This window comes from Trichomycterus rosablanca, chromosome 11 (genome assembly GCF_030014385.1).
Source record: "Trichomycterus rosablanca isolate fTriRos1 chromosome 11, fTriRos1.hap1, whole genome shotgun sequence".
Taxonomy (NCBI): Eukaryota; Metazoa; Chordata; class Actinopteri; order Siluriformes; family Trichomycteridae; genus Trichomycterus; species Trichomycterus rosablanca.
The window spans coordinates 24,112,127-24,136,129 of NC_085998.1; the positions used below are offsets into that span (position 1 = coordinate 24,112,127).

At 38.2% G+C, this 24,003-nt stretch overlaps 2 protein-coding genes across 5 annotated transcripts in view; one reads left to right on the forward strand and one right to left on the reverse strand.

Moving 5' to 3' along the window:
* Positions 1–13,106, forward strand: part of blm (BLM RecQ like helicase) — a 28,721-nt gene extending 15,615 nt beyond the window's left edge. Inside the window, exons 7-21 of one of the 2 annotated variants that reach the window (XM_063005310.1) lie at positions 35–211; positions 2,147–2,265; positions 2,350–2,463; positions 2,604–2,702; positions 2,879–3,027; positions 3,277–3,383; positions 3,486–3,646; positions 4,565–4,760; positions 8,761–8,951; positions 9,083–9,227; positions 9,302–9,501; positions 10,629–10,824; positions 10,984–11,106; positions 11,849–12,047; positions 12,769–13,106. In XM_063005310.1, coding sequence (XP_062861380.1) covers positions 35–211; positions 2,147–2,265; positions 2,350–2,463; positions 2,604–2,702; positions 2,879–3,027; positions 3,277–3,383; positions 3,486–3,646; positions 4,565–4,760; positions 8,761–8,951; positions 9,083–9,227; positions 9,302–9,501; positions 10,629–10,824; positions 10,984–11,106; positions 11,849–12,047; positions 12,769–12,958 — 2,366 coding nt within the window. In that variant the 3' untranslated portion in view covers positions 12,959–13,106. The remainder of the gene's footprint in view (positions 1–34; positions 212–2,146; positions 2,266–2,349; positions 2,464–2,603; positions 2,703–2,878; positions 3,028–3,276; positions 3,384–3,485; positions 3,647–4,564; positions 4,761–8,760; positions 8,952–9,082; positions 9,228–9,301; positions 9,502–10,628; positions 10,825–10,983; positions 11,107–11,848; positions 12,048–12,768) is intronic. The other variant, XM_063005311.1, reaches the window with a different exon arrangement.
* A 5,181-nt stretch (positions 13,107–18,287) lies between these two features.
* Positions 18,288–24,003, reverse strand: part of LOC134323135 (FERM domain-containing protein 5) — a 114,277-nt gene continuing 108,561 nt past the window's right edge. For all 3 annotated transcript variants that reach the window (XM_063004561.1, XM_063004560.1, XM_063004562.1), the window contains one exon: positions 18,288–19,099. In XM_063004561.1, the coding sequence (XP_062860631.1) occupies positions 18,516–19,099 (584 nt within the window). In that variant the 3' untranslated portion in view covers positions 18,288–18,515. The remainder of the gene's footprint in view (positions 19,100–24,003) is intronic.

Below are 24,003 nucleotides of genomic sequence, written 5' to 3' on the forward strand. Positions count from 1 at the left end.
ATGTAATGCATCATTAATTCACGTGTTTCTACAGAGTCTACATTCCGAAATCCAGCACATGACCGCTTCAGAGGCTTTAATTTTCCTCACTCTCCAGAGATGATGAAGATATTCCACAAGAAGTTTGGTCTTCACCAGTTCAGATTCAATCAGCTAGAAGCAATAAATGCTGCACTCCTGGGAGAAGACACGTTTATATTGATGCCTACAGGTTTTCTTAACTTGTCTTTTGCTGGTTTAGCTTTTATTAGGGATCCTAAATGTTTGAGTTAGGAGCCACTGCTGGTTGTTCCCCACTTAAATCACTGCTTTGCTTTGTGAAAATTGAAGTAATAAGTAAGTAATAATAGCTCTAATTTTAAAACTAAGCATATATATTTAAAAAAAAAATCCATGTTTTACATTTTAACACTTATTGATTCATTCTGGCTTACATGCTGTGCATGATAAATTTGTAAATGGTCAAATTGATTTAAGAAAAAAAACATTCATTTTTTTATAGGTTAACACTAATAATTTCTAAGAAATTCTAAATAGATTAATGCAAATAAAAATATAATATAATTAATAATATTTGATAGACAGTTTACCTTAAAGTGTTTTATTTATATATTTTTTTTATATATTTACATAACTGTTAAAGTTTTAGGCAGGTGTGGAAAAAGCTGCAAAGTAAGAATGCTTTAAAAAATAGAAGTGTTAAGTTATCAATAAACAAAATGCAAAGTGAATGAACAAAAACAAAATCTACATCAAATCAATATTTGGTGTGACCACCCTTTGCCTTCAAAACAGCATCAATTCTTCTAGGAACACTTGCACACAGTTTTTGAAGGAATTTGGCAGGAAGGTTGTTCCAAACATCTTGGAGAACTAACCACAGATCTTCTGTGGATGTAGGCTTGCTTAAATCTCTTCATGTAATCCCAGACAGGCTTGATGGTATAGATCATGGTTCTTTGGGGGCCATATCATCAATTCTAGGGATCCTTGTTCTTTTCTTTATGCTGAAGACATTGGCTGTATGTTTGGTGTCGTTGTCCTGCTGCAGAATACATTTGGAGCCAATCAGATGTCTCCCTGATAGTATTGCATGAGGGATAAGTATCTGCATTTATTTCTCAGCATTGAGGACACTATTAATCTTGGCCAAGTCACCAATTAAATTAGCTAAAATGCAGCTCCAAACTTGCAACGAACCTCAACCAATCTTCACTGTTGTCTGTAGACACTCACTGTAACCCTTTCCAATCCTTTCGATGAACAAACTGCGTTCTGTTAGAGCCTAATATTTAAAATTTTGAGCACCTACTGCCATTTTTCTGCACCCCATGTTTTTGTGCATAGTTGAGTCGCTTGACCTTGTTTTCACATCGAAGGTATGGCTTTTTAGCCACAATTCTTCCATGAAGACCACTTCTGGACAGACTTCTCTAAAGAGTAGATGAATGTACCTGGGTCCCACTGGTTTCTGCCAGTTCTGAGCTGATGGCACTGCTGGACAACTTCCAATTTCAAAGGGAAGTAAGCATGATGTGTTTTTCATTTGCTGCACTAAGTTTCCAACCACTGCATCTACAATCCTCATTGTTGCCCGTTTATTTGTGCTTCTTTAAAAGAGCTTAAACAGCACATCTTAAAACCCCAGTCTGCTTTGAAATCTTTGCCTGGGAGAGACATTGCTGATGCAGTATAATTACCTTGTGTCTTGTTGCTGTGTTCAGTATTGTCATGGTGTATGACCTGTAACATGATACTGTCTTACACAACCTCACCTTTTTAGCAGTTTGGCTTTTCCTCACCCAGTTTTAAGCCTCCTACACAGCTGTTTCTGTTTTAGCTAATAACTGTGTTTTAACCTACATATGAAAATCATTATTACCACCTGTTTGGTATAATTGGTTAATCATACACCTGTGTATAATCCTACATAATCCTAGACTTTGTGCAAATGTACCTAGAATTGATGCTGTTTTATAAGGCAAAGGGTCACACCAAATATTGATTTAACTTAGGTTATGATTTTCACTTTTGTTCGGTCACTACATTTCCCACACCTGACACAGTTTTGCTATGTGTATGGCCCATAATGACCAGTCTTAATATAGTATAAGTTAATATAAAAAAAGAACATTTTCGTTTGCAGGAGGGGGTAAAAGTCTCTGTTATCAGCTGCCTGCATGTGTCTCAACTGGTGTGACTGTGGTGATCTCTCCTCTGCGTTCCCTCATTGTGGATCAGGTTCAGAAACTCACCACATTAGATGTAAGCTGTTTTTTTTATTATTTGTAAGATCTGTATAAGAATGGGATTTGCTTTTAATGACTAGAGGTGTTTTTCGTTCTTCAGGTTCCTGCCACCAGCTTATCTGGGGATAAAAGTGACAGTGAAGCTGCCCGTATTTACATGCAGCTGTCGAAGAAGGATCCTATAATTAAGCTGCTTTACTGCACTCCTGAAAAGGTTCGTTCCCAGCTTTTAGGAAAATGACCAAGCAGAATGTGTTTATGCTAACTTAGTAGCAGTACATTTTATTAATTATTTTGCAGTGCACTATGAGGTTTTCTAGCTGTTCTTTATGTTTTGTTTTTTTTTAATCCAAGATTTGTGCAAGTGGAAGAATGATCTCTGCTCTGCAGAATTTATATGAGCGAGGTCTGCTTGCTCGTTTTGTCATTGATGAGGCACATTGTGTCAGTCAGGTAGGCAAAGAAGAATTTTACAGTTCAACACTTTGTTTCTCTTGGTTAATTTTTTACTTACATACTATGCATGGTTAATTAATATATGGACAAGATGATTTGGACAATCCATCTTTTTACATTTTAACCCATATTATGTAAAATTTATATACACTGACAAATCATGTTCTTTGTAGTGGGGCCACGACTTTAGGCCAGACTACAAGCGGATGCATGAACTACGTCAGAAGTTTCCCAAAGTTCCTATCATGGCACTGACTGCCACTGCTACACCTCGAGTCCAGAAGGACATCCACAACCAGCTGGCCATGACTCGTCCTCAAGTGTAAGTCCTTGTTAGACAGTGGTCAGTGTGCTCTGAAAGTTACAATAATCTTATCACACACTTGTTTAGCTTTGTGTTAAAGTAAAAAATGCATCTAAAATAAAAGATATAGAATAAGATAATGCTAAGTTAGCAAATCTATATTGGAGGTTTATCCCAATTAGAGAAGTTTGTTTGTTCATGTTCGTATTTGAAACTACAAGAGAGTAGGGTGTTGAAAGCTGTTATGTATTTGTGCTTTTACCACAGATTTACAATGAGCTTCAACAGACAAAATTTGAAATATTCCATATTGCCTAAAAAACCCAAGAAAGTTGATGAGGATTGCATTAACTGGATAAAGAAACACTATCCACGTGAGTGTGATTTCTTGATACTTTAGCAGGTAACCAGTATAAGTGGCAAATTCTTGTCCTCACGGTGTTCTCTGATTACAATTACAATTATTTTACACACAGGTGACTCTGGTATTGTGTACTGCTTGTCACGGAATGACTGTGACACGATGGCAGATAGTCTGCAGAGGGCTGGCATTGCAGCACTGGCATATCACGCTGGGCTAAATGACAGTGACCGAGAGTATGTCCAAAACAAATGGATCAACCAAGATGGTTGCCAAGTAAGAGCTTTTTCAAATGTTTTTATTATGATATTTTATATATTGATTGTTACAACCAGGGATCTTATCAGTGTTAACTAAGAGTGAATAATTTAAAATCTAATGAATAATAAAGAAGCCATTACATCAGGATGTAGAAAAGTCACAATTAGGCTGTTGACTAAGCCACTCGATGACCTTTAAGTAATTTTATAGCTTTTTATCTTAGCCAAACATTTTAACCTAAATAATGTACTGTGTACTGTAAAGTTTTCTTAGAAATTTTAACTTGATTGCCATATGAGACTTGACAGTAAGTTTTCTCCTGGTATTAAATATGCAATATTTGCAGTAGTACACCAAGCCAATCTGCCAATCTTGCTCAGAGCTGCTGTATATAGTCAGTCCCCCATATAGGAGCTCTGAGCAAGATTGACAGACAGACATATTGGGAGATTTTAGTTCTGCTGTTACCATATTCCTTCCTCAATATTAGTAGTAGTCAAATTAATGGCACACATTTGACCAACTCTATGTGTGGATGCTGTAGTTTTTTCATCTCTACTCCCTAATGAGATGTTTTAGGTTAATTCATGTTCAGTGCTTTTAAAATAAAAAAAGTCTTGTATTTATCTGATCTGTGCCTCTCTGATTGGAATCCTAACTTGTTTTGAATGTTCTTTTAACTTTAACTTGGCTTTACTGTGTCTCATAGCTGCTAGCTTTATTACCACTTAACTTTCAGGCCTATTTTGTGCATTTTCTGCCTGAAGGACAAACCCAGTTTATAAGAGAAAATTTTTTGTTTAATTTTTGAGTGTCAGAATAAAACAGGTAAGATTATTAGATAGATGATTTCAGTCAGTGTAAGTAGGAGTGCTGGTCAGGAATTATGTAATGGCTTTTGTTATGTATATCACTGTAAATAATCTTCTGCAGGTCATGTGTGCCACCATTGCATTTGGCATGGGCATTGACAAGCCTGATGTGCGCTATGTGATCCATGCCAGCCTGCCTAAGTCAGTGGAAGGCTACTATCAAGAGTCGGGAAGATCTGGCAGAGATGGAGAGATCTCCCATTGTGTTCTCTTCTATTCTTACACCGATGTCATCCGTATCAAAAGGCTTATTGCAAGTGAGTTTTTCTTTTTACCGCCTTTAGTTTAGCTTTTAGTCATGAGGTCCTACATAAAGTGTGGTTTGCACTTTATACATTTATTAGGTGCTATTATTAGTACATCCTTCATTTTTTTTTCTTCATTCACTTTATTCAACAGTGCAAAACCTAATTTAATGCAAAATTATCTCAGCAGAAAAGTCGTATCCAATTACGAAGTTATATCTTTCTCACTACTTTAGAGCCCCTTCTCTGACTATGTAGCCTAACTTTTTGGTAGTCTGTTCATTTTGAAATCTATTCAGTTTACATAGATCACAGCCACAGTGTAAAGCAGGAGTCTCAAACTCAATTTACCTGGGGGCTGCTGGAGGTAGAGTCTAGGAGTGGCTGGGCCGCATCAAGTATTCCACAAAAAAAAAAGTTTCAGGTATTCCAAACAAAAGTACAACTGATCCAAACTTCTCAATCTTTATTAATAACAGTTTAGAACAATTCTTCAGAACATAGGCTTCTTTTATATAATATAATAATATATAATAAAATTTTATTTGAAAAGCGCCTTTCATGACACCCAAGGACACTTTACAATAAAAATATAAAAAATCTAAGCAAAATAAATAAAATACACATTTACTAAGCAAAAATAAATAAAATACACATTTACTAAGCAAAAATAAATAAAATACACATTTACAAACATAGGAAACACCAAACATGTGGCACAGTTCTGAGTCAGCTGGAAAAGATGTTTTGAGGGTTTTGAACACTGCTGCAGATGAGATTTCCGTATTCTGGTGGGAGGAGCCTAGCATCACCTTGGCAACCTCACGGCGTTGCAGTGACCAGAGTGATGGAATGTTGCTGTTAGCATGCTGTTGGTAAACAAAAGTCCGACCTGAGGCTCGGTGGGAATATTTAGGCCTTCGCAAAATACCAAGGTCGCGGTGGAGCAGTAAAGATGTTGGAGGTTTATACCGTGAATGTCCCAGAGCATAGAGTTCACTGAAAGAGCGCTCCATCGTCATGATGAGACCGCAGACGTTGTCTAGACCAGAAAAGTTGCAGAGACTGTTGCAGCCATCCAATCCAACAGCCGAAGGAGCAATTGAAAACAATCCACACTGACAGAGAAAGGAGTTAGACACAGTAGCAGATGTTACACAGAGCAGCGGACACAGAAACAGTTAATCCACTAACTCTCGCTGCTCCGGATACACCACTCCACATCATAGTAGCATCAGCAGCACAAGCACAGTAAAAAAGATCCCAAATCCAATGCATAAAATACAGTAAAATGTTTCGTGCAATGTTTTCGTTCAAACTGTTTCACCGGGGGAGAAGCGGCATCCAAACGCACCAGCGTAACTCTCACGACCCAAAAAAATGCACGAATGGCTAGTGACCACAGGAGCCTGCAAAAAGATAAAAATGAAAGAAAATTACGATTAAAATAAAATACAATAAAATAAAATAAACTACGGCAACGGTAGCGGCAGCCAAATGTGCCAGCGTTCACCATCACCATGACAACATTTTACCTACTCTTTGCTGCCAGAAACCTTCAAAGATCCATTATTCCCAGAATTGTCTTACATCTTGAAGGTTTTCTTTGGGTCATTTAGTGAAAGTTACAACACTTGTAACCGTGACTTGTTTTGAGTTATGAGATTTGCATTATGACTGTTGTTTGATATTTATTGGTGATGAAAAGAAGGCTGGTCTATAGAATCCACAATTAATGCCAACTTCAGTGGTTATACAGTTTGAAAATGTTTTATGGGATGTTCTGTACTAAAATGACACATTTACACATCCTTAAATGTTCTATCAACATGTTTTTTCTATTATATTTTAATTAAAAACAACTATTGTGAGATATATCCTCTTGTCCTGTTTGCGTTACACAGGAGAGACCCCCCCTATTGTTTTTTTACTAACACAAGTAACAAAGTAACGTTTACTCTGAGTACGTTTTAAATGAGTTACTTTTTTACTTCAGTAGGTTTTTAGACTAGTAATTTTACTCGTATTTCAGTAAAAATTATTTAAAGTAGTAGTACTTTTACCTGAGTACAATATTTGAGTACTCTTTCCACCTCTGCCCAATACCTGAGTGTTTGGGATATTATTCAGAAAGCCCTTTCTATATATTCTGAGAGGAATTTGAAAATGTTATCATTGTTCATAGCTTTTTTGAGCACTTCGTTTTTCTTATCATTATTAAATATATCTCTCAGGTGTTTATGCATTTCACATTCATAAATAAAGTGATCTAGATTTTATTCTTTTTGTTTACATCCTACATCTGCTCTACCAAATCTCTCCGCCACTGAGCTAACTCTGGTGTCCATGTTACTTCACCTCTCTTAATTCTTAATATCAAGTGCATTGTCTGTTTTATATATTTTAAATTCTTGCTCTTTTTGATTAAATTGTTCTTGGTAAATTCGTTTTCTTTTGCGATCGCACCTTTCTGTCTTCTGTACCTTGCACTGGCTGACAGGATATATTTTCCTTCCACTTGGTGTCGCTCTGAATCACGTTTCAGCCAAGTGACGTTGCTAATACGTTGCTAAGTGGAAAAAAAAAAAAAATGTGAAGGGTAAAGAGTTGCGCAACGACTCAGCAAAATAGGTGCATGTGAGAAAACCGCGCGGGCCGCACTAACAATGAACTTTGACGTTATGTCGGGGGCCACAAAATATCGGCCTGCGGGCCGCAACTGGCCTGCGGGCTGCGAGTTTGAGACCCCTGGTGTAAAGGGTCGTTACAGTGTATGGGTCATTCCTGGGATTGGGTGCCTTTTGTATGTATACAGTAATTTTATATATGGGGGGGGGGGTTAGAAAACATTGTGTTTAGTATTTGAAAGTGTTAAATAAATACAATGATCAGTACTGGGGACACAAAAGGCACCGAATTGTAGGAATGACCCGTATAGTTCATTTCCAGTTTGCCCTGTCCTGAACATTCTCCTCTGTCTCCCAGCCACCTGCATGTCTTCCCTCACCACATCCATAAACTTTTTTTGTGGCATTTCCCTCCTCCCTTTTCCCAATATAACTCTCACTTTTTCTCTGCACATCTTAGTCTCTCCTACCTAACTTTGTCTCCAAAACATCCTAACTGCGCTGTCCCTTTAATAAACTTGTTCCTAATTTTGATAATCCTTAATACTATCAATTACACTTTACTCATCTCCACCGTCAGCTCTTTCTCCTGTCTTCAGTCAACGCTACTGCCTCCAACAGCCTCCAATATAACATAGCAGACCTCACTACTGTCTAGTAAACTTTCCCCTGTACTCTGGCGGATACCCTTATTAAAAATCTCTCTTTGCTATTCACTTCACCCTGCTTGCGCACTCTCTTTTGCTAATCTCTACTACATTCTCCAATAAATTAACTTAATAAACTCCTTAACTCCTTGTAACTCCCCCCCATGCACATGTACTCTGTTTTACTCCTGCGAGCTTCAATTTCTCTTCACTACGATGCGTACCTCCATCTCCCCAGGCTCTCTTCAACCTGCTCCCCACTTTCACTACAAATCACAGTGTCATCCGTGAACATCATATTCCATGGAAACTTCTGCCTAACCTCTTGGACCGCTGAACCTCAGCCCAGTGTACTGTAGCTGATTGGTCTTTTGCTGCTGGGGACCTTACACAATGTTGATGACCCCAACCCCTTTTTAATCCCCACCCCCTATTTAGTCCCCACCCCTTTTTTTCCTACTGTCTTACTGTGATTTTTTTGTTACCTTTATGGGTAAATGTGAGTTAACTTTCCTGTTTCAACATTATTAGATATTTACATATTATCAGATATAAGTTTTTACTTTTTAGTGGATAGATTGAATAAACTTGGAAACATAAGGCTCTAATGTATTTTCGATGCTCATAACTTGCATAAGTACTTCAGTTATAAAATTGGAAATTTGAATTAAAATGAATTACTATTACAAAGCAATAAAAATAAGCATGAAAATTAAAGCTTTTATAATGTCTCTTCAGTGGACAGGGATGGTAACCAGCACTCTAAAGCAACCCACATCAACAATCTGCACAGCATGGTACATTTTTGTGAAAATGTGTTGGAGTGTAGAAGAATTCAGCTTCTTGCATATTTTGGAGAGCGCACATTTAATGGTAATTTCTGCAAGGAGCATCCTGAGGTAATATGTGACAACTGCGCCAGACCACAAGTAAGAACCTTCTTTAGTGTTAAACTATTTAGCACACAAAGAAACAAATCTTTAATTGATTTTACTCATAGCAAGTTTTATGAGTTGAGGTTGATGTACAACTATCAACTGTCTAAATTGTTTACCTTCAGCAATACAAAGCAAGATTTGTCACTGAGGATGTGAAGAAGATTGTGCAGTTTGTGCAGGAAAACTGTCAGAAGGTCGGTGGAAGATATGCCAGAACTTCCCAGCAGAACAGACTTACTCTCAACATGTTGGTTGACATTTTCCTGGGTAAGAACTGAAATTGTTAAGATTTCTTTCATGTATAATAAATTTAACAGGCACCAACAAGACTATCTCTACAGGATCAAAAAGTGCACGGATCCAAACAGGCATGTATGGCTTTGGAGCAGCATACTCCAGACATAATGCAGACAGACTTTTCAAAAAGCTTGTCCTGGACCACATTCTCATGGAGGACTTGTACATCACTAATAATGGACAAGCCGTGGCTTACATCTCTGCTGGTCCTAAAGCCATGAATGTCCTTAACGGCAGTATGCAGGTCAGAGCTTTGATTCAGCTGTGGCAAAGTTTTATAAAATAATGAATTCATCATTAATAATTGCTTTTTCCTACTGATCAGGATTGCACTGGTGTGTAGAGCATGTCTATTCACTCACAGTTTTCACGGAGTGCCGGACCTCGACCTTGCTTGTAAACAACTGAGCCTTCTGCTAATGCTTTCATAATGGCATAACTAATGGAAGTTCTAAAAACAGTTTATCATTTCACAACCTCTGTGGGTACCTGGGGTAGAAAATGTCCTCCTCTGTGTGTGACAAATCAATTATCTGCCTCTAAGATCCTCCATCTACGTCCACTGAAAGGTTCTGGATGACCTGTGTGGTAGCAATCAATTACTGATAGTAGTGACCTAAACCATTAATGAACATGCCACACAGAAATGGCAACTCATGAAAGCAAATTGGACCCTAGAATATGTTGGGGAAAAACTTAAAGCCTCATACCACGACAAAGAAACACCCATTGAATTGTTCACAGACAACAGCATTGAAATAGCAGGACAGTCATTTAACCGTAGATAAATAAATAAATAAAATATAAACACAAACAAATGACCCAACTTTTTAATATGTTTAGACATCAAATCATAAATTGGCATATAAGTTAAAAAGCTAAAACATTAAATATCTCTTTTCACAAATGACTGCTTTTTGTATTAATTGTGTATACTGTATACTGTCCCAACTGTATTTGAAATTGGGGTATAGTCATTTTTATGTGAAAAAAAGTGAAAATTAAATGCATGCAAATAATTATATTAGCCAAATAACGTATGTTTAAATGGTCAGTTTTTAATTATTTTATTTTGTTATGAATTTCTAACTGACTTGTAAATTAGGACAAAATTAACACGTTGTCTGATGCCAGTTTGTTTCTGCTGAGTGGATTTTATTACTTTCATTCACGCCTTTAATTGGGCCTTGATTTGTGCCTGTATGCAGATACCGTCTTTCCCAAACAGGTACAAGAAAGGGACAGTGACTATTAGTGGCAGCTTTTGGTACCTACAGTAGTGTTCCATAGATACACAACATAAGGATTTGGTGTGTTTTGCTTTTAAAAGCAAATTGTTAAATTTTAACCTTTAATGGATTTTGATTGCAGGTGGAATTCTATGAAACGGACAGTGCTTCTAGCATCAGGAAGCACAAAGGCTCTGTAACTAAGAGTGTTTCTAAGAGGGAGGGGATGGTCAAAAAGTGTCTGGAAGAGCTTAATGAGCTGTGCAAGAAACTTGGCAAAATCTTTGGTCTTCACTACTACAACATCTTTTCCACAGCCACTCTAAAAAAGATAGCTGGTGAGCTAGAAAACCTCTCATATCTTTCTTGTCGCCCATCAAATTTCAAAGTCCCGATTTGCCAAATTCCAGTTAACTGACTGGACATACTTTACAGATTCGTAAGGTTTTGTATAGTTTAACTGATGATTTTTTAAATTTATTTATTTTTGTGTGCAGAGACTCTGTCTGCTGACCCAGAGGTTCTTCTGCAGATTGATGGTGTGACTGAGGACAAGCTGGACAAATATGGAGCTGAGCTCATTGAGCTGCTGCAGAAGTACTCTGAATGGCAGCTTCCTGGTAGGGGCTTAAGTAACTCAAGCTATTGTCATGTGCTCTAGGTTTTTTTCCTTTTAGAACTGCACTACTAGAGTAACAGCATGCCTGTTGCTGACAGAAGAGCAGGTATGTTAGACCAGTGCTAATGTGATGACAGAATATTGAGAGAATTAAACTCTACATGCATGTTTTATTAGGAATGTAAAGGTAATGCAGTCAACGAATATGGACACAATATACACACCAACATTCACTATTGCTGACATGTAACTTTTTTTTACAAATGAGACTGAACAACCTTAAATGTTCATTTAAATTTAGAGCAGTAGATTTAGTAAATTAGAGCTGGCAAATTTAGAGCTCAGTCTTTTGAACTCAATGTACAATTTACTTCTCACTTGCAATCATCAGCTTAATCAGTGCGAAAGGTGCAACTTTGCAAACTACAATATAAATGTAGTTTTGCATTCTGTTTGCAGTCATTTAACTATAGAGGTCTGTGTTCTAAGTGCTATAAAATGCAGCCTTCAAAAAAAAAATTCATATAGAAGTATTATTGTAATGTAGTCATTTGAATAATGGCTCAGTAAGTAAATAGTGAAAATGTTGCTCATAACACCATTTTATAATAGAAATCTGCCTATGTGCATTTCTCCATTTTGGGGAAAAGTGTAACATTTTGTTGTTAAACACTTTTTATCTTTATACATTTTTACTATGAATGCATGAAGTCTAAACATGAATCTATTCTTTTCTTCTCAAGCTGAGGAGCAGGCCGAGAGTTCTGGATGGATCGACACAATGCACAATCGCTTTGATGAAGATTGTATGGATGATGAAAATGATGGCTCATCTGCCTATTTTGGGAACAGCAAAGGTCAAGGAGAGAAGAGAAAGAAAGCAGCCATTTCAAAGAAACCCAAAAGGCGAAAGGGGTACAACAACCAGAATTCTTCTAAAGGGTTAGTGTTTACACAAGTTGGTTTGAAATGTGAGTTTTCTCATTAGTTTTCCTTTTTCCATCACATCCGGGAAGGCTGTTCTATGAGTAACAAACTTCTTGATAACATTTTAGATTTGTTGAAGCTGGTATGCCTAGCTCTTACTAAATTAACATGGTGTTTTTAATATTTCGGGGTGCCAGTGTTGACCACAATTGTGCCTAAACACAATTTGAGCAATTGAGGGTTTAAGGCCTTGCTCAGGGGCCTAACAGTGGCCACTTGGCACTGGTGGGACTTGAACCAGCAACCTTCTGATTACTTATTAGAGTACCTTAACTGCTGAGCTCCTGCTGCCCACCGCCACCCAGATGAAGTGTTCCTTGTCATTGTGAGCTAACATTGAGTGAGTGATATTGGTCTGTAAATTTGTGTATGTTTGTAGTGTGTAATGTGGGTTTCTTAAGAAGGGGTGGTTACTTGTGCCTTCTTAAAAGCTGTAAGGACAATACCAGTAGTTAATGAATGGTGTGATAAAGGGGATAGGGTCCTGTGAGATTTTTTTAAGAATAGTAGATGAGAGTAGGCTATTAGTAGCAGTGTTGAGTGGGAGGGTAGTGAGCACATCAGGGAAGTTACAGTCAACAACAATAAATAGAAATATTACAAAAGTTAAATTTGTAATGTAATGTGCCACATGTTTGCCTACTTTTAATATTTAATATCTGTATTCATTCTGAAGTGGAAACTGGTCTTCATATAGGGGAGGCCAGAGAGGTACAGAGCGAGGCTCCAGACAGGCTTGTGCAGGCAGAGGCTCCAGACGAACTTTCTCAGCTCCAGCAGGAAGAAGACCAGGCTTCATGGAATTGCCTACTCCCCAAAGTGCTGCACGCCCATTTCTCAAACCTGCCTTCTCTCATATTAACTGATTGCACCTGCACAGTATTTTCTATTACTTCTGAATGTTTTGATGTTTGTAAGTTTCTATTCTGATGCACTGTCTGTATGTGTCTTTTATAAATGTACAGTAGCTCTTTTGCGTTTGCTTTGTGTTGTTAAGCGAAACAGCATGTTCTGTGCCTGTTTGTTTTACACATATTTTAAAAATAAACTAATTTACATAAATCAATGTTTAACAGGCCAGTGCACTAAAGTTCCTTTTACTTTACTATTGTCTTTTTACAATAGTTTGGAGATACTGGATTTTTAAGTGGCACTGCAGGTAATGTTGCTGCACAGCTTCAGGTTTCTCTTGACCATTGGTATTTCTGATTAGATAAAGTGGTTGCCGTTCAGGTGGCGCAGCGGTAAAATACGCTAGCACACCAGAGCTGGGTTTTCGCACATCAGAACCAGAACTCGACTAGTGCAGGTGAAAAATGCAGTCTGTACTGAGCACGTGTCAGAGGGGGCATGTGTCAGTTGAGAAGTGTCCTCAGTCAGCGGTGGAGGGTTGAATCAGTGGAGGATGCAATCGGGGTAATTGGACATGACTAGATTAGGGGAGAAAATTGGGGGGGAAAAGGTTGGAAAAAAAATAGAAAATTGATGAAGTGGTCACTTCTCATAATCCCTAATGTTATAGCTTTGCACTAACTAAAACTAAAAACTAATAATTACATGGGGCCCAATTAGCCGCTGGTGTAAAAGCTAAAATGCATGGTTCTTATTGTCATACCTTTTGTTAGTAAGTGTATAAATGGGATGTCACATCAAGCTTAAGGTCAGCTGTCAACATGTGCTCTATAAAACAGTAAGAATAAACCACAGAGTTAATTCTTTTGGATGTTTATTTCAGGTTTGAATATTTCCATGGCACCATGTTACAAGTTACTATCGGAGAAACAATATATAATGCTGTTTCATATGGAAGGTCTCCTATAGTGCAAAGACATTTTGGAATGAATTAGACCCAACAGTAACCACGATTGGCACCTAAGTTTGTGTACAGTTGTGAAGAAATTCATAGAATAATCAAATAAACAATGACCTTTAATGCAGAGCCGAAAATTAAGGATCTCACATGTTCACATTTTCAAAGACCTCTGTACATGTCAATGCATAGCTGCTGGGGAGACATGATTACATCAGTATGTTAAGTAAAATGTTGCAATGAAAGCACTTGGGTTGGCAGATACATAGTGACGACAAATTTAGAGCTGGAATGAGCATTTATAGACCGATTAAAATTGTGAAATCCTTTGTGAAAACCTTTCACCTATGTAGCATTTCTAAACCTCAAAGTAAACATGTCTTCAGAGTAGATTTTTATTTAGAGAATTGAAAATAAAAGTATCTGCAATGCAGTGCTCTGCAGGCCCACTGAACCAGCTCATGAATGATTGCCAGCATATGGCACTGGCTACTCTCCAAGTTCACATCGATCTAAAAAGAAAGCACTACTGCCAGTTCCTAGGTAAATATATAACAGTGTATTAAAAACCCATATTATAATGCACATGGCAATTACAGTTTCATTATCATGTTCTGACACAAATCCTCTTAAGTTATGAACGGATCAAATACATTACGTGCCCATGTATTATGTGCACTGACAGACCAAACCAGTAAAAAACAAGCAGGTGGTTCATTACTTGCCTTTAATCATGTTTCTATAATAATATTTAGTGCTTGCAAAGCTAGTGATACAAACTTCAGAGCTTTATGTGCTAACTGATTTGCATTTGAGGTGCTGGTCATTAGTATCCCATACATGAGATTTGTTGATAGAGTATTATCCTTGGTCATACAATATTGCAGCACAAAAATATTCTGATTAAAAAGCCTTGTGTAATGTGTGGAACATCTACAAGGGAACACTTAAATCACTCTTAAATCGGATCTTCTTGAACGTAAGGTTAAGCTTTACTGATATAAACTGTGTACTGTACTTTTGTGTGAACAAACATCAGGCGATTTAAGCCTGGATTTAAAATCTCACCGTAACTCAAAGTAAAAAATGTAAATCTCAGACTGATCCAACTTGCATAAATTTCATCACAGCAACTCCTAATATGACTCATTAGTGTATCTGGCCCCCCTGTGCCTGTATGCACTCCTGACAACGTCTGGGCATGTTCCAGATGAGACGATGGATGGTGTCCAGGGGGATCTCCTCCCAGACCTGGATCCAGGGCATCATTAAGCTCCTGTTTAGTCTGTGTTGGTACTTGGCTACACTGGATGCACTGAATTTCTTAATGGGATTCAGTTCTGGGAAATGTGAGAGCCAGTCAGTGGCATCAAAGCCCTCAGCATACACACTGGCCACACAAGGCTGGGCATTTTTTTGTACCAGGAGGATTCCAAAGCCCACAGTACCATTGTAAGATCTGACAATGGCTCAGAGGGTTTCATATTTGTACCTAATAGCAGTCAGGGTACCGTTGGCTAGCACATGGAGGTCTGTGCAACACTCCAAGGACATGCCTCCCCAGATCATTATTGACCCAATGCCAAACCGGTCATGCTGGACGTTGTTGCAGACAGCATAGCGTTCACCATGGCTTCTCCAGACTCTTTCACATCTGTCACATGCTTAGTGTGTTTCTGCTCTCTTCTGTGAAGAGAACAGGGCACCAGTGGCAAACCCGCCAATTCTTGTGTTTCCTGGCTAATGGCAACTGAGCTGCACAGTGCTGGGCTGTGAGCACATGTCCCACTAGAAGACGTTGGGCCCTCATGGAGTCTGTTTCTGACAGTTTGGTAAGAAACATGCACACCAGCAGCCCACTGGAGGTCATTTTGTAGGGCTCTGGCAGTGCTCCTCCTGTTCCTTCTGGCAGATAATGTTTCTACTTCGGCCCTGTCAAACTCTCACAGCAAATCTTCTTGCAAGGGCACGTATAAATGAGTCATTGGAGCTGGGCTACCTGTGCAGACATAAGTCAGGAAGGATAAGGACAGCAATTATCTGTGGCCACCACCTGCAAAACCATTCCCTTTTTGAGTTGATTCACAATTGCTTATGCTTCCTAACTGGATAGACTGATATCCTGAAGTTTAACTGACTTAAATACAGACTATTTTAATTTTAATACACTTACGATAATTAAAACTCTAAAGACAACCACCCTTGCTATTTTACAGTTGAACTAATTATTGCTTATTGAAAGGAGTTGCTTATTAATTGTTTGTATTAAATGCATGCAGAATGGACCAGCCAGGCTACACAATGCTATAAAAACATCTTTCCCTTACATGAGTAGATTTTTGTATTGTATTGTAGAATTTTTACTGGTTTAACCACTATTCCCTCTGCACTGATCCATCTATTTTGCAGCTATTAAGAAAGTACAAAAGCTTTCAGGCTGTTTTTTCGAGACATTGTAAACATTTTGCTTATTAAGGTTGCATTAGTTTAGCAATCATCCTCAAATCCAGTTTTATGTGCTCATATCAAGATCTGGTAAAAAAAAAAAAAAAAACCTGGTGTTCCACTGCCAAATAAAAGAGAGTGGTAGCTCAGTAGTTAAAGTACTGGACTAATAATCATAAGGTTGCTGGTTCAAGCCCCACCACCACTGTTGGGAAAGGCCCTTAACCATCAATTGCTCAAATTTTACTTGTTTTAATTGTAAATTGCTGTGGATAAAAGAGTCTGCTAAATGCCGCAATGGCCAATAAACCAAAAAAAAAACAATAATAATTAGTTGTTATGCTAATAAATCAGGCCTTTCCTGAAGGTTCTAATAATGCTGTGAGACCCAAATGTATCAAGCTGCTTGGTAATCTGACAGCAGCTGGCACAAACAGTTGCAAATTAAAACATTAGGACAGGTTATAGAATGCATTTATTTTATTATTAATTTATTTTTTTCTATTGTGTATGTAATTTTATTTTAATTTTTGTTTGGTTGACCACCTAACAGTGACTTGAAAAATAATGTGGATTAGCTAACCATGAACTCATTTCTACTGCAACATTTTTTTATCAACTAAATTTAATACAACTTTAAAGGTAAATGAGATTCTATAACAATTAGACCATTTTTTGTCAATATTCCTTATATTTCTTATCTCTTGCTCTCTCTGTCTTAAACAAACATACAGGAAAGGGCGAAAAGACAGCCATTTCTTCTCTTAGTCCCATAGCCTATGCCTTTACATTTATCAGTGTAATACATCACAATAAAGACGGAATATAAGTGGATATTGCCTGTAACATGAACATGGTAAACAACACAGAGGCTCACTGCTGGCTGAGTGAGAGCAGGTAAAAATGAACAATGGATCTGCATTAAAACTCTTCTGTTGTACTTCTAAAGCAAAAATGCTACAAATTCTAGATCGTTCCTGAAATACAGAGCTAAAAAAGGTAGAATTTAATTTTCAATAACAAAATAACATTTCACTTCTGTTAAAATATACATGGAAAACTGTCAATATATTAGGAAACTAACTACTTTTGTACAAAAAGTACAGTATAATTATTGTAACTGTAAGCATGATATCCACAAAGTACAAATGTTTCAGCCGGGTTGATATGGAATTAAAACAATGTTCTATTACAATGTTCTAATAGTTCTATTTACAAATAAACCATAGTTCATATTACTCTTTAAATTTTTTAAATCAGGGTATGATAACTGAAAGACATGAATACAGAGCAGGTAAACAAATATGTTTACATACGGTACTGCACATTTTGCTAGACTGAATCTAAGGACACTAGGTGTTTTTAAGAGATCACCCATGGACACTTTGGATAATGATTCTACTGGGTTTCACCACAGAACACCACAATTACTGGTTCTTTTACTATTCTTAATAAAAACCCTTTTTTTAATGAATTAAACTTCACAGCTTACTGCCTCTTATCATATTTCTAAAATTAAATCACTTCAAAATAATCTGCCAAAAGGTACCCATAACTTTTATTGATTAGCCATTAGCCATCAACATTCACTCTGATAATCAACCTTGCCCAACTTACACACATTTAAACCACATGACACATTTCACACTGCTCAATCATTGCTTTCATTATTCACTATGACTATCAGCCTGCAGTGAATTAATAACTGACGCCATGGATAATTAATGAGTGAGTTAATCAGATTCACAAATCCATCTCATAAAAAATCCTTTCCTTTCATACCTACCTCACTTTAACAACTTTTTGTACCACCTTGAACTGTTTAAGCATAATAAATAGTTATGAAGGCAACTTTGTTGCAAAATATATTTTATCGCTCTAAAAAGAGTAGTATCTCGAGTCAGCATGAATCAGCTTCGAATCAAATAATAAAACCTGATATTAAAAAATAGGGAATACAACAAAAATAATAATTAATAATGATAATAAATAAATAAGAACAATTAAACAGATAGACAAAACGATGTTAAACATAAAAAGAGGTTATGGCTGAAAACAGGAAAAGAGGGAGCCTCATTTTATTGTTGGGTTCAGCTTGCTGCCCTCCACCTCTCAGCCTATTCGTCTGCCAACATCTTTTATTTGATCCCCCTTCCATGTTCTTCTTCTCACTTGTTAATAAGCAGGCCACCCACCCAGCGCAGCTTACAAGCAAACCACCGTCTGAGGGGACAAAAATATTCATAATGGAACTGCTCAAACTCAGGTGTTTGGCGGATGTCACGCAAAAATGCCACATCCAGGTCTGACTCTGTAAGTACAATCAGGAGGAGGAGCAAAACAAAGAGTAGTCCGATAGTGACAAGAAGCAGACGAAGAACACTCAAGACAAACTTATTTACTTGCTCCGCCTCAGTGAGAGTGGATGGCACCGCCAGAGCTGCACCAACAGTTGTTCCTGGCTCACCTTGTTCTCTCACTGTCACCCTAGCTGCATCAGGTTCCTTCACCTCATCAATGCTGTAGGGGGCACCGTTGAAATGACGAGCAGCGATAGCAGCAGGCTCTGGGCTGAGCTCAGCCACTGGTGTGGGTAAAACGCTGTCTGCTGGGTTGTAGGTATCCTCCGCAATTACAGCTGCAGTATCACTGCACTCATTCACCTGACCGTGGGAACGAGATATGAATGACTCACCATGTGAGACTGATCGTACAGGTGTAGAATGTGCACTGTCCCGCAGAGATTCCAATCCTGAAAGAGAAATAAACAAAAATAGGGAAAAGAGGTCAGCAAGCTGTTAAATTTGTGTCCTTTTTACATAAATTTATGTAGGCTGTGATTTTGTACCAAAGCTATCTGTGTTAATTGCATTAACCTATAAGTCCTATAGCTGGTATCCTGGCAACCTCTGTAAAATACTGGCCTTCAGTCACTGTCTTTTAGAGTCTGTGTTTTTTTGCAGGTACGTAAACAAATCCAATCCAAGTTTGCCTTAATAAATATTCAATTTGGTGCTTCTACTTTTCCAGTGGTATTTAAATCTGGGCCACAATTCCAAATACGGTTCCAAACATTCTAATCACTTTTAATTAACAGAGTATATAACTGGTTGGCCCATTAACTTTATATCTGACTATTAGTTAAAATAAATGGATGAAGGATAAAAGGGTGTAGGAACATAAATAGTATTAATTCTGAGATTTATTAAGCATGAGTAATTTGTAATGAGTAATTTAATTATTGCATGTTAAAAGTACGTATCAATGAATGACATTTACTGATGCTCAATTTACACAACGGCTCCAGTCGTGTTGACAGACTACAAGAAATGAGAATACATTCAAAGGTCAAAATAATAATAATCAATAATAGTTTAATGTCATGTTTCATCTTAGCACTTCTAAGTTACTGTGCTTTTTACCAGTGCTGAATCTGCCTGTGCAGTTAAGGTTCTGCATTTGCTTTTTAACTATCATTTTCTACAGAGATGTAGCAGAAGGGGGTTACACTTTACATACAGCTATTATAAATAATTTTATGTAATCCTATTAAATGAAACTAAGCACCCTAAGTTTATCTTCTATCTTCTAAAATAATTATTTATTTAATCATCCAATAAATAAACCTTTTTATGAGACAGAGAAGAAGGAGAGAGAAAGAGGGAGAAAAAGCTTTTTTTTCCCACAGTTTTAAGTCCAACATTCTAACTAGGTATGCATCAATACCATTTTTTCCCAACCGAGTACAAGTACAAGTACATGTATTTTTGTACTTGCCGATACCGTTACCGTTACCAATACAGGTCCTTCTCAAAAAATTAGCATATTGTGATAAAGTTCATTATTTTCCATAATGTAATGATAAAAATTAAACTTTCATATATTTTAGATTCATTGCACACCAACTGAAATATTTCAGGTCTTTTATTGTTTTAATACTGATGCTTTTGGCATACAGCTCATGAAAACCCAAAATTCCTATCTCAAAAAATTAGCATATTTCATCCGACCAATAAAAGAAAAGTGTTTTTAATACAAAAAAAGTCAACCTTCAAATAATTATGTTCAGTTATGCACTCAATACTTGGTCGGGAATCCTTTTGCAGAAATGACTGCTTCAATGCGGCGTGGCATGGAGGCAATCAGCCTGTGGCACTGCTGAGGTGTTATGGAGGCCCAGGATGCTTCGATAGCGGCCTTAAGCTCATCCAGAGTGTTGGGTCTTGTGTCTCTCAACTTTCTCTTCACAATATCCCACAGATTCTCTATGGGGTTCAGGTCAGGAGAGTTGGCAGGCCAATTGAGCACAGTAATACCATGGTCAGTAAACCATTCACCAGTAGTTTTGGCACTGTGAGCAGGTGCCAGGTCGTGCTGAAAAATGAAATCTTCATCTCCATAAAGCTTTTCAGCAGATGGAAGCATGAAGTGCTCCAAAATCTCCTGATAGCTAGCTGCATTGACCCTGCCCTTGATAAAACACAGTGGACCAACACCAGCAGCTGACATGGCACCCCAGACCATCACTGACTGTGGGTACTTGACACTGGACTTCAGGCATTTTGGCATTTCCTTCTCCCCAGTCTTCCTCCAGACTCTGGCACCTTGATTTCCGAATGACATGCAAAATTTGCTTTCAAATTTGCAAATTTGCTTTGGACCACTGAGCAACAGTCCAGTGCTGCTGTTTCTGGTTCAAAAGTGGCTTGACCTGGGGAATGCGGCACCTGTAGCCCATTTCCTGCACACGCCTGTGCACGGTGGCTCTGGATGTTTCTACTCCAGACTCAGTCCACTGCTTCCGCAGGTCCCCCAAGGTCTGGAATCGGCCCTTCTCCACAATCTTCCTCAGGGTCCGGTCACCTCTTCTCGTTGTGCAGCGTTTTCTGCCACACTTTTTCCTTCCCACAGACTTCCCACTGAGGTGCCTTGATACAGCACTCTGGGAACAGCCTATTCGTTCAGAAATTTCTTTCTGTGTCTTACCCTCTTGCTTGAGGGTGTCAATGATGGCCTTCTGGACAGCAGTCAGGTCGGCAGTCTTACCCATGATTGCAGTTTTGAGTAATGAACCAGGCTGGGAGTTTTTAAAAGCCTCAGGAATCTTTTGCAGGTGTTTAGAGTTAATTCGTTGATTCAGATGATTAGGTTAATAGCTCGTTTAGAGAACCTTTTCATGATATGCTAATTTTTTGAGATAGGAATTTTGGGTTTTCATGAGCTGTATGCCAAAATCATCAGTATTAAAACAATAAAAGACCTGAAATATTTCAGTTGGTGTGCAATGAATCTAAAATATATGAAAGTTTAATTTTTATCATTACATTATGGAAAATAATGAACTTTATCACAATATGCTAATTTTTTGAGAAGGACCTGTACCTATTGGATCAGATATCTGACATGCTAGAAAACTCGATCCGGTTGCCCTAGCGCTCAGCGAGCCGGTCGGATCGAGTTGTTGGATAGTTCACACTTAGCGATCGAGAGCCGAGTTTTGATCGCCGAGCAAACGCCGAGTGGCTCCCGAGCCGGCAAATCTAGCGCCGACCAGTCACCAAGTGAAATCAGGGCAAAAATCGTGTAGTGTGAACTAGGCATAACGCAGCAACGTGCACTAGGCACACGGTTCGGATGTTGGATGTTTAGTATTGGAGCCTCGTTTGCGAGTACGAGTACAAGTTCATGAGCGCGGTATCGGGCAAATACCCGATACCAGTATGCATCTCTAATTCTAACCTTCAGTAACAGCTGCTTATACCATGACACTTTTGTCTGAATTTTGCTTCATAGAGCAATTTACACATGCACAAACATCCTTTACATATAGATTCTGTGCACGTCCCTGCACGCCTTGTCATTATAAATCACCCACAACAGGTCCACTAACAAGAAAAGTAGTGCTGTTTATTCAGGATCTTTGGAAAGCAGTGCCCTACAGTCTAAGCAAAAAGGATCAGTCTTTTTACAAAGTGTTAATGTTTTGTTATTTTGGCACAAGTTTAGCTTTTTTATCTATATAAGACATTTTGCTAACAACAGAAAAATATATATACAAAAAGTATTTAGTCAGCCACTGATTGTGCAAGTTCTCCTACTTAGAAAGATGAGAGAGGTCTGTAATTTTCACCATAGGTACACTTCAACTATGAGAGACAAAATGAGAAAAAAAAATCCAGGAAATCACATTGTAGGATTTTTAAAGAATTTATTTGTAAATTATGGTGGAAAATAAGTATTTGGTCAATAACAAACAAGCAAGATTTCTGGCTCTCACAGACCTGTAACTTCCTCTTTAAGAAACTCTTCTGTCCTCCACTCGTTACCTGTATTAATGGCACCTGTTTGACCTCGTTATCTGTATAAAAGACACCTGTCCACAGCCTCAAACAGTCAAACATGGCCAAGACCAAAGAGCTGTCGAAGGACACCAGGAAGAAAACTGTAGACCTGCACCAGGCTGGGAAGAGTGAATCTACAATAGGCAAGCAGGTTGGTGTGAATAAATCAACTGTGGGAGCAATTGTAAGAAAATGGAAGACATACAAGACCATTGATAATCTCCCTCAATCCCGTGGGGTCAAAATGATCATGAGAACGGTGAGCAAAAATCCCAGAACTACATGGAGGGACCTGATGAATGACCTGCAGAGAGCTGGGACCAAAGTAACAAAGGCTACCATCAGTAACACACTACGCCGAGAGGGACTTAAATCCTGCAGTGCCAGGCGTGTCCCCCTGCTTAAGCCAGTACATGTCCAGGCCCGTCTGAAGTTTGCCAGAGAGCATATGGATGATCCAGAAGAGGATTGGGAGAATATCATGTGGTCAGATGAAACCAAAATGGAACTTTTTGGTAAAAACTCAACTCGTCGTGTTTGGAGGAAGAAGAATGCTGAGTTGCACACCATACCTACTGTGAAGCATGGGGGTGAAAACATGTTTTGGGGCTGTTTTTCTGCAAAGGGGACAGGACGACTGATCCGTGTTAAGGGAAGAATGAACGGGGCCATGTATCGTGAGATTTTAAGCCAAAACCTCCTTCCATCAGTGAGAGCATTGAAGATGGAACGTGGCTGGGTCTTCCAGCATGACAATGATCCCAAACACACCGCTCGGGCAACGAAGGAGTGGCTCCGTAAAAAAGCATTTCAAGGTCCTGGAGTGGCCTAGCCAGTTTCCAGACCTCAACCCCATAGAAAATTTGTGGAGTCCGTGTTGCCCAGCAACAGCCCCAAAACATCACTGCTCTAGAGGAGATCTGCATGGAGGAATGGGCCAAAATACCAGCTACAGTGTGTGCAAACCTGGTGAAGACTTACAGGAAACGTTTGACCTCTGTCATTGCCAACTAAGGTTATGTTACAAAGTATTGAGTTGAACTTTTGTTATTGACCAAATACTTATTTTCCACCATAATTTACAAATAACTTCTTTAAAAATCCTACAATGTGATTTCCTGGATTTTTTTTCTCATTTTGTCTCTCATAGTTGAAGTGTACCTATGATGAAAATTACAGACCTCTCTCATCTTTCTAAGTAGGAGAACTTGCACAATCAGTGGCTGACTAAATACTTTTTGAACCCACTGTACATACATATTTGTCATTTTTAAGATAAGTACAAGTGTTTAACCCTAATATGATCAAATCAGAG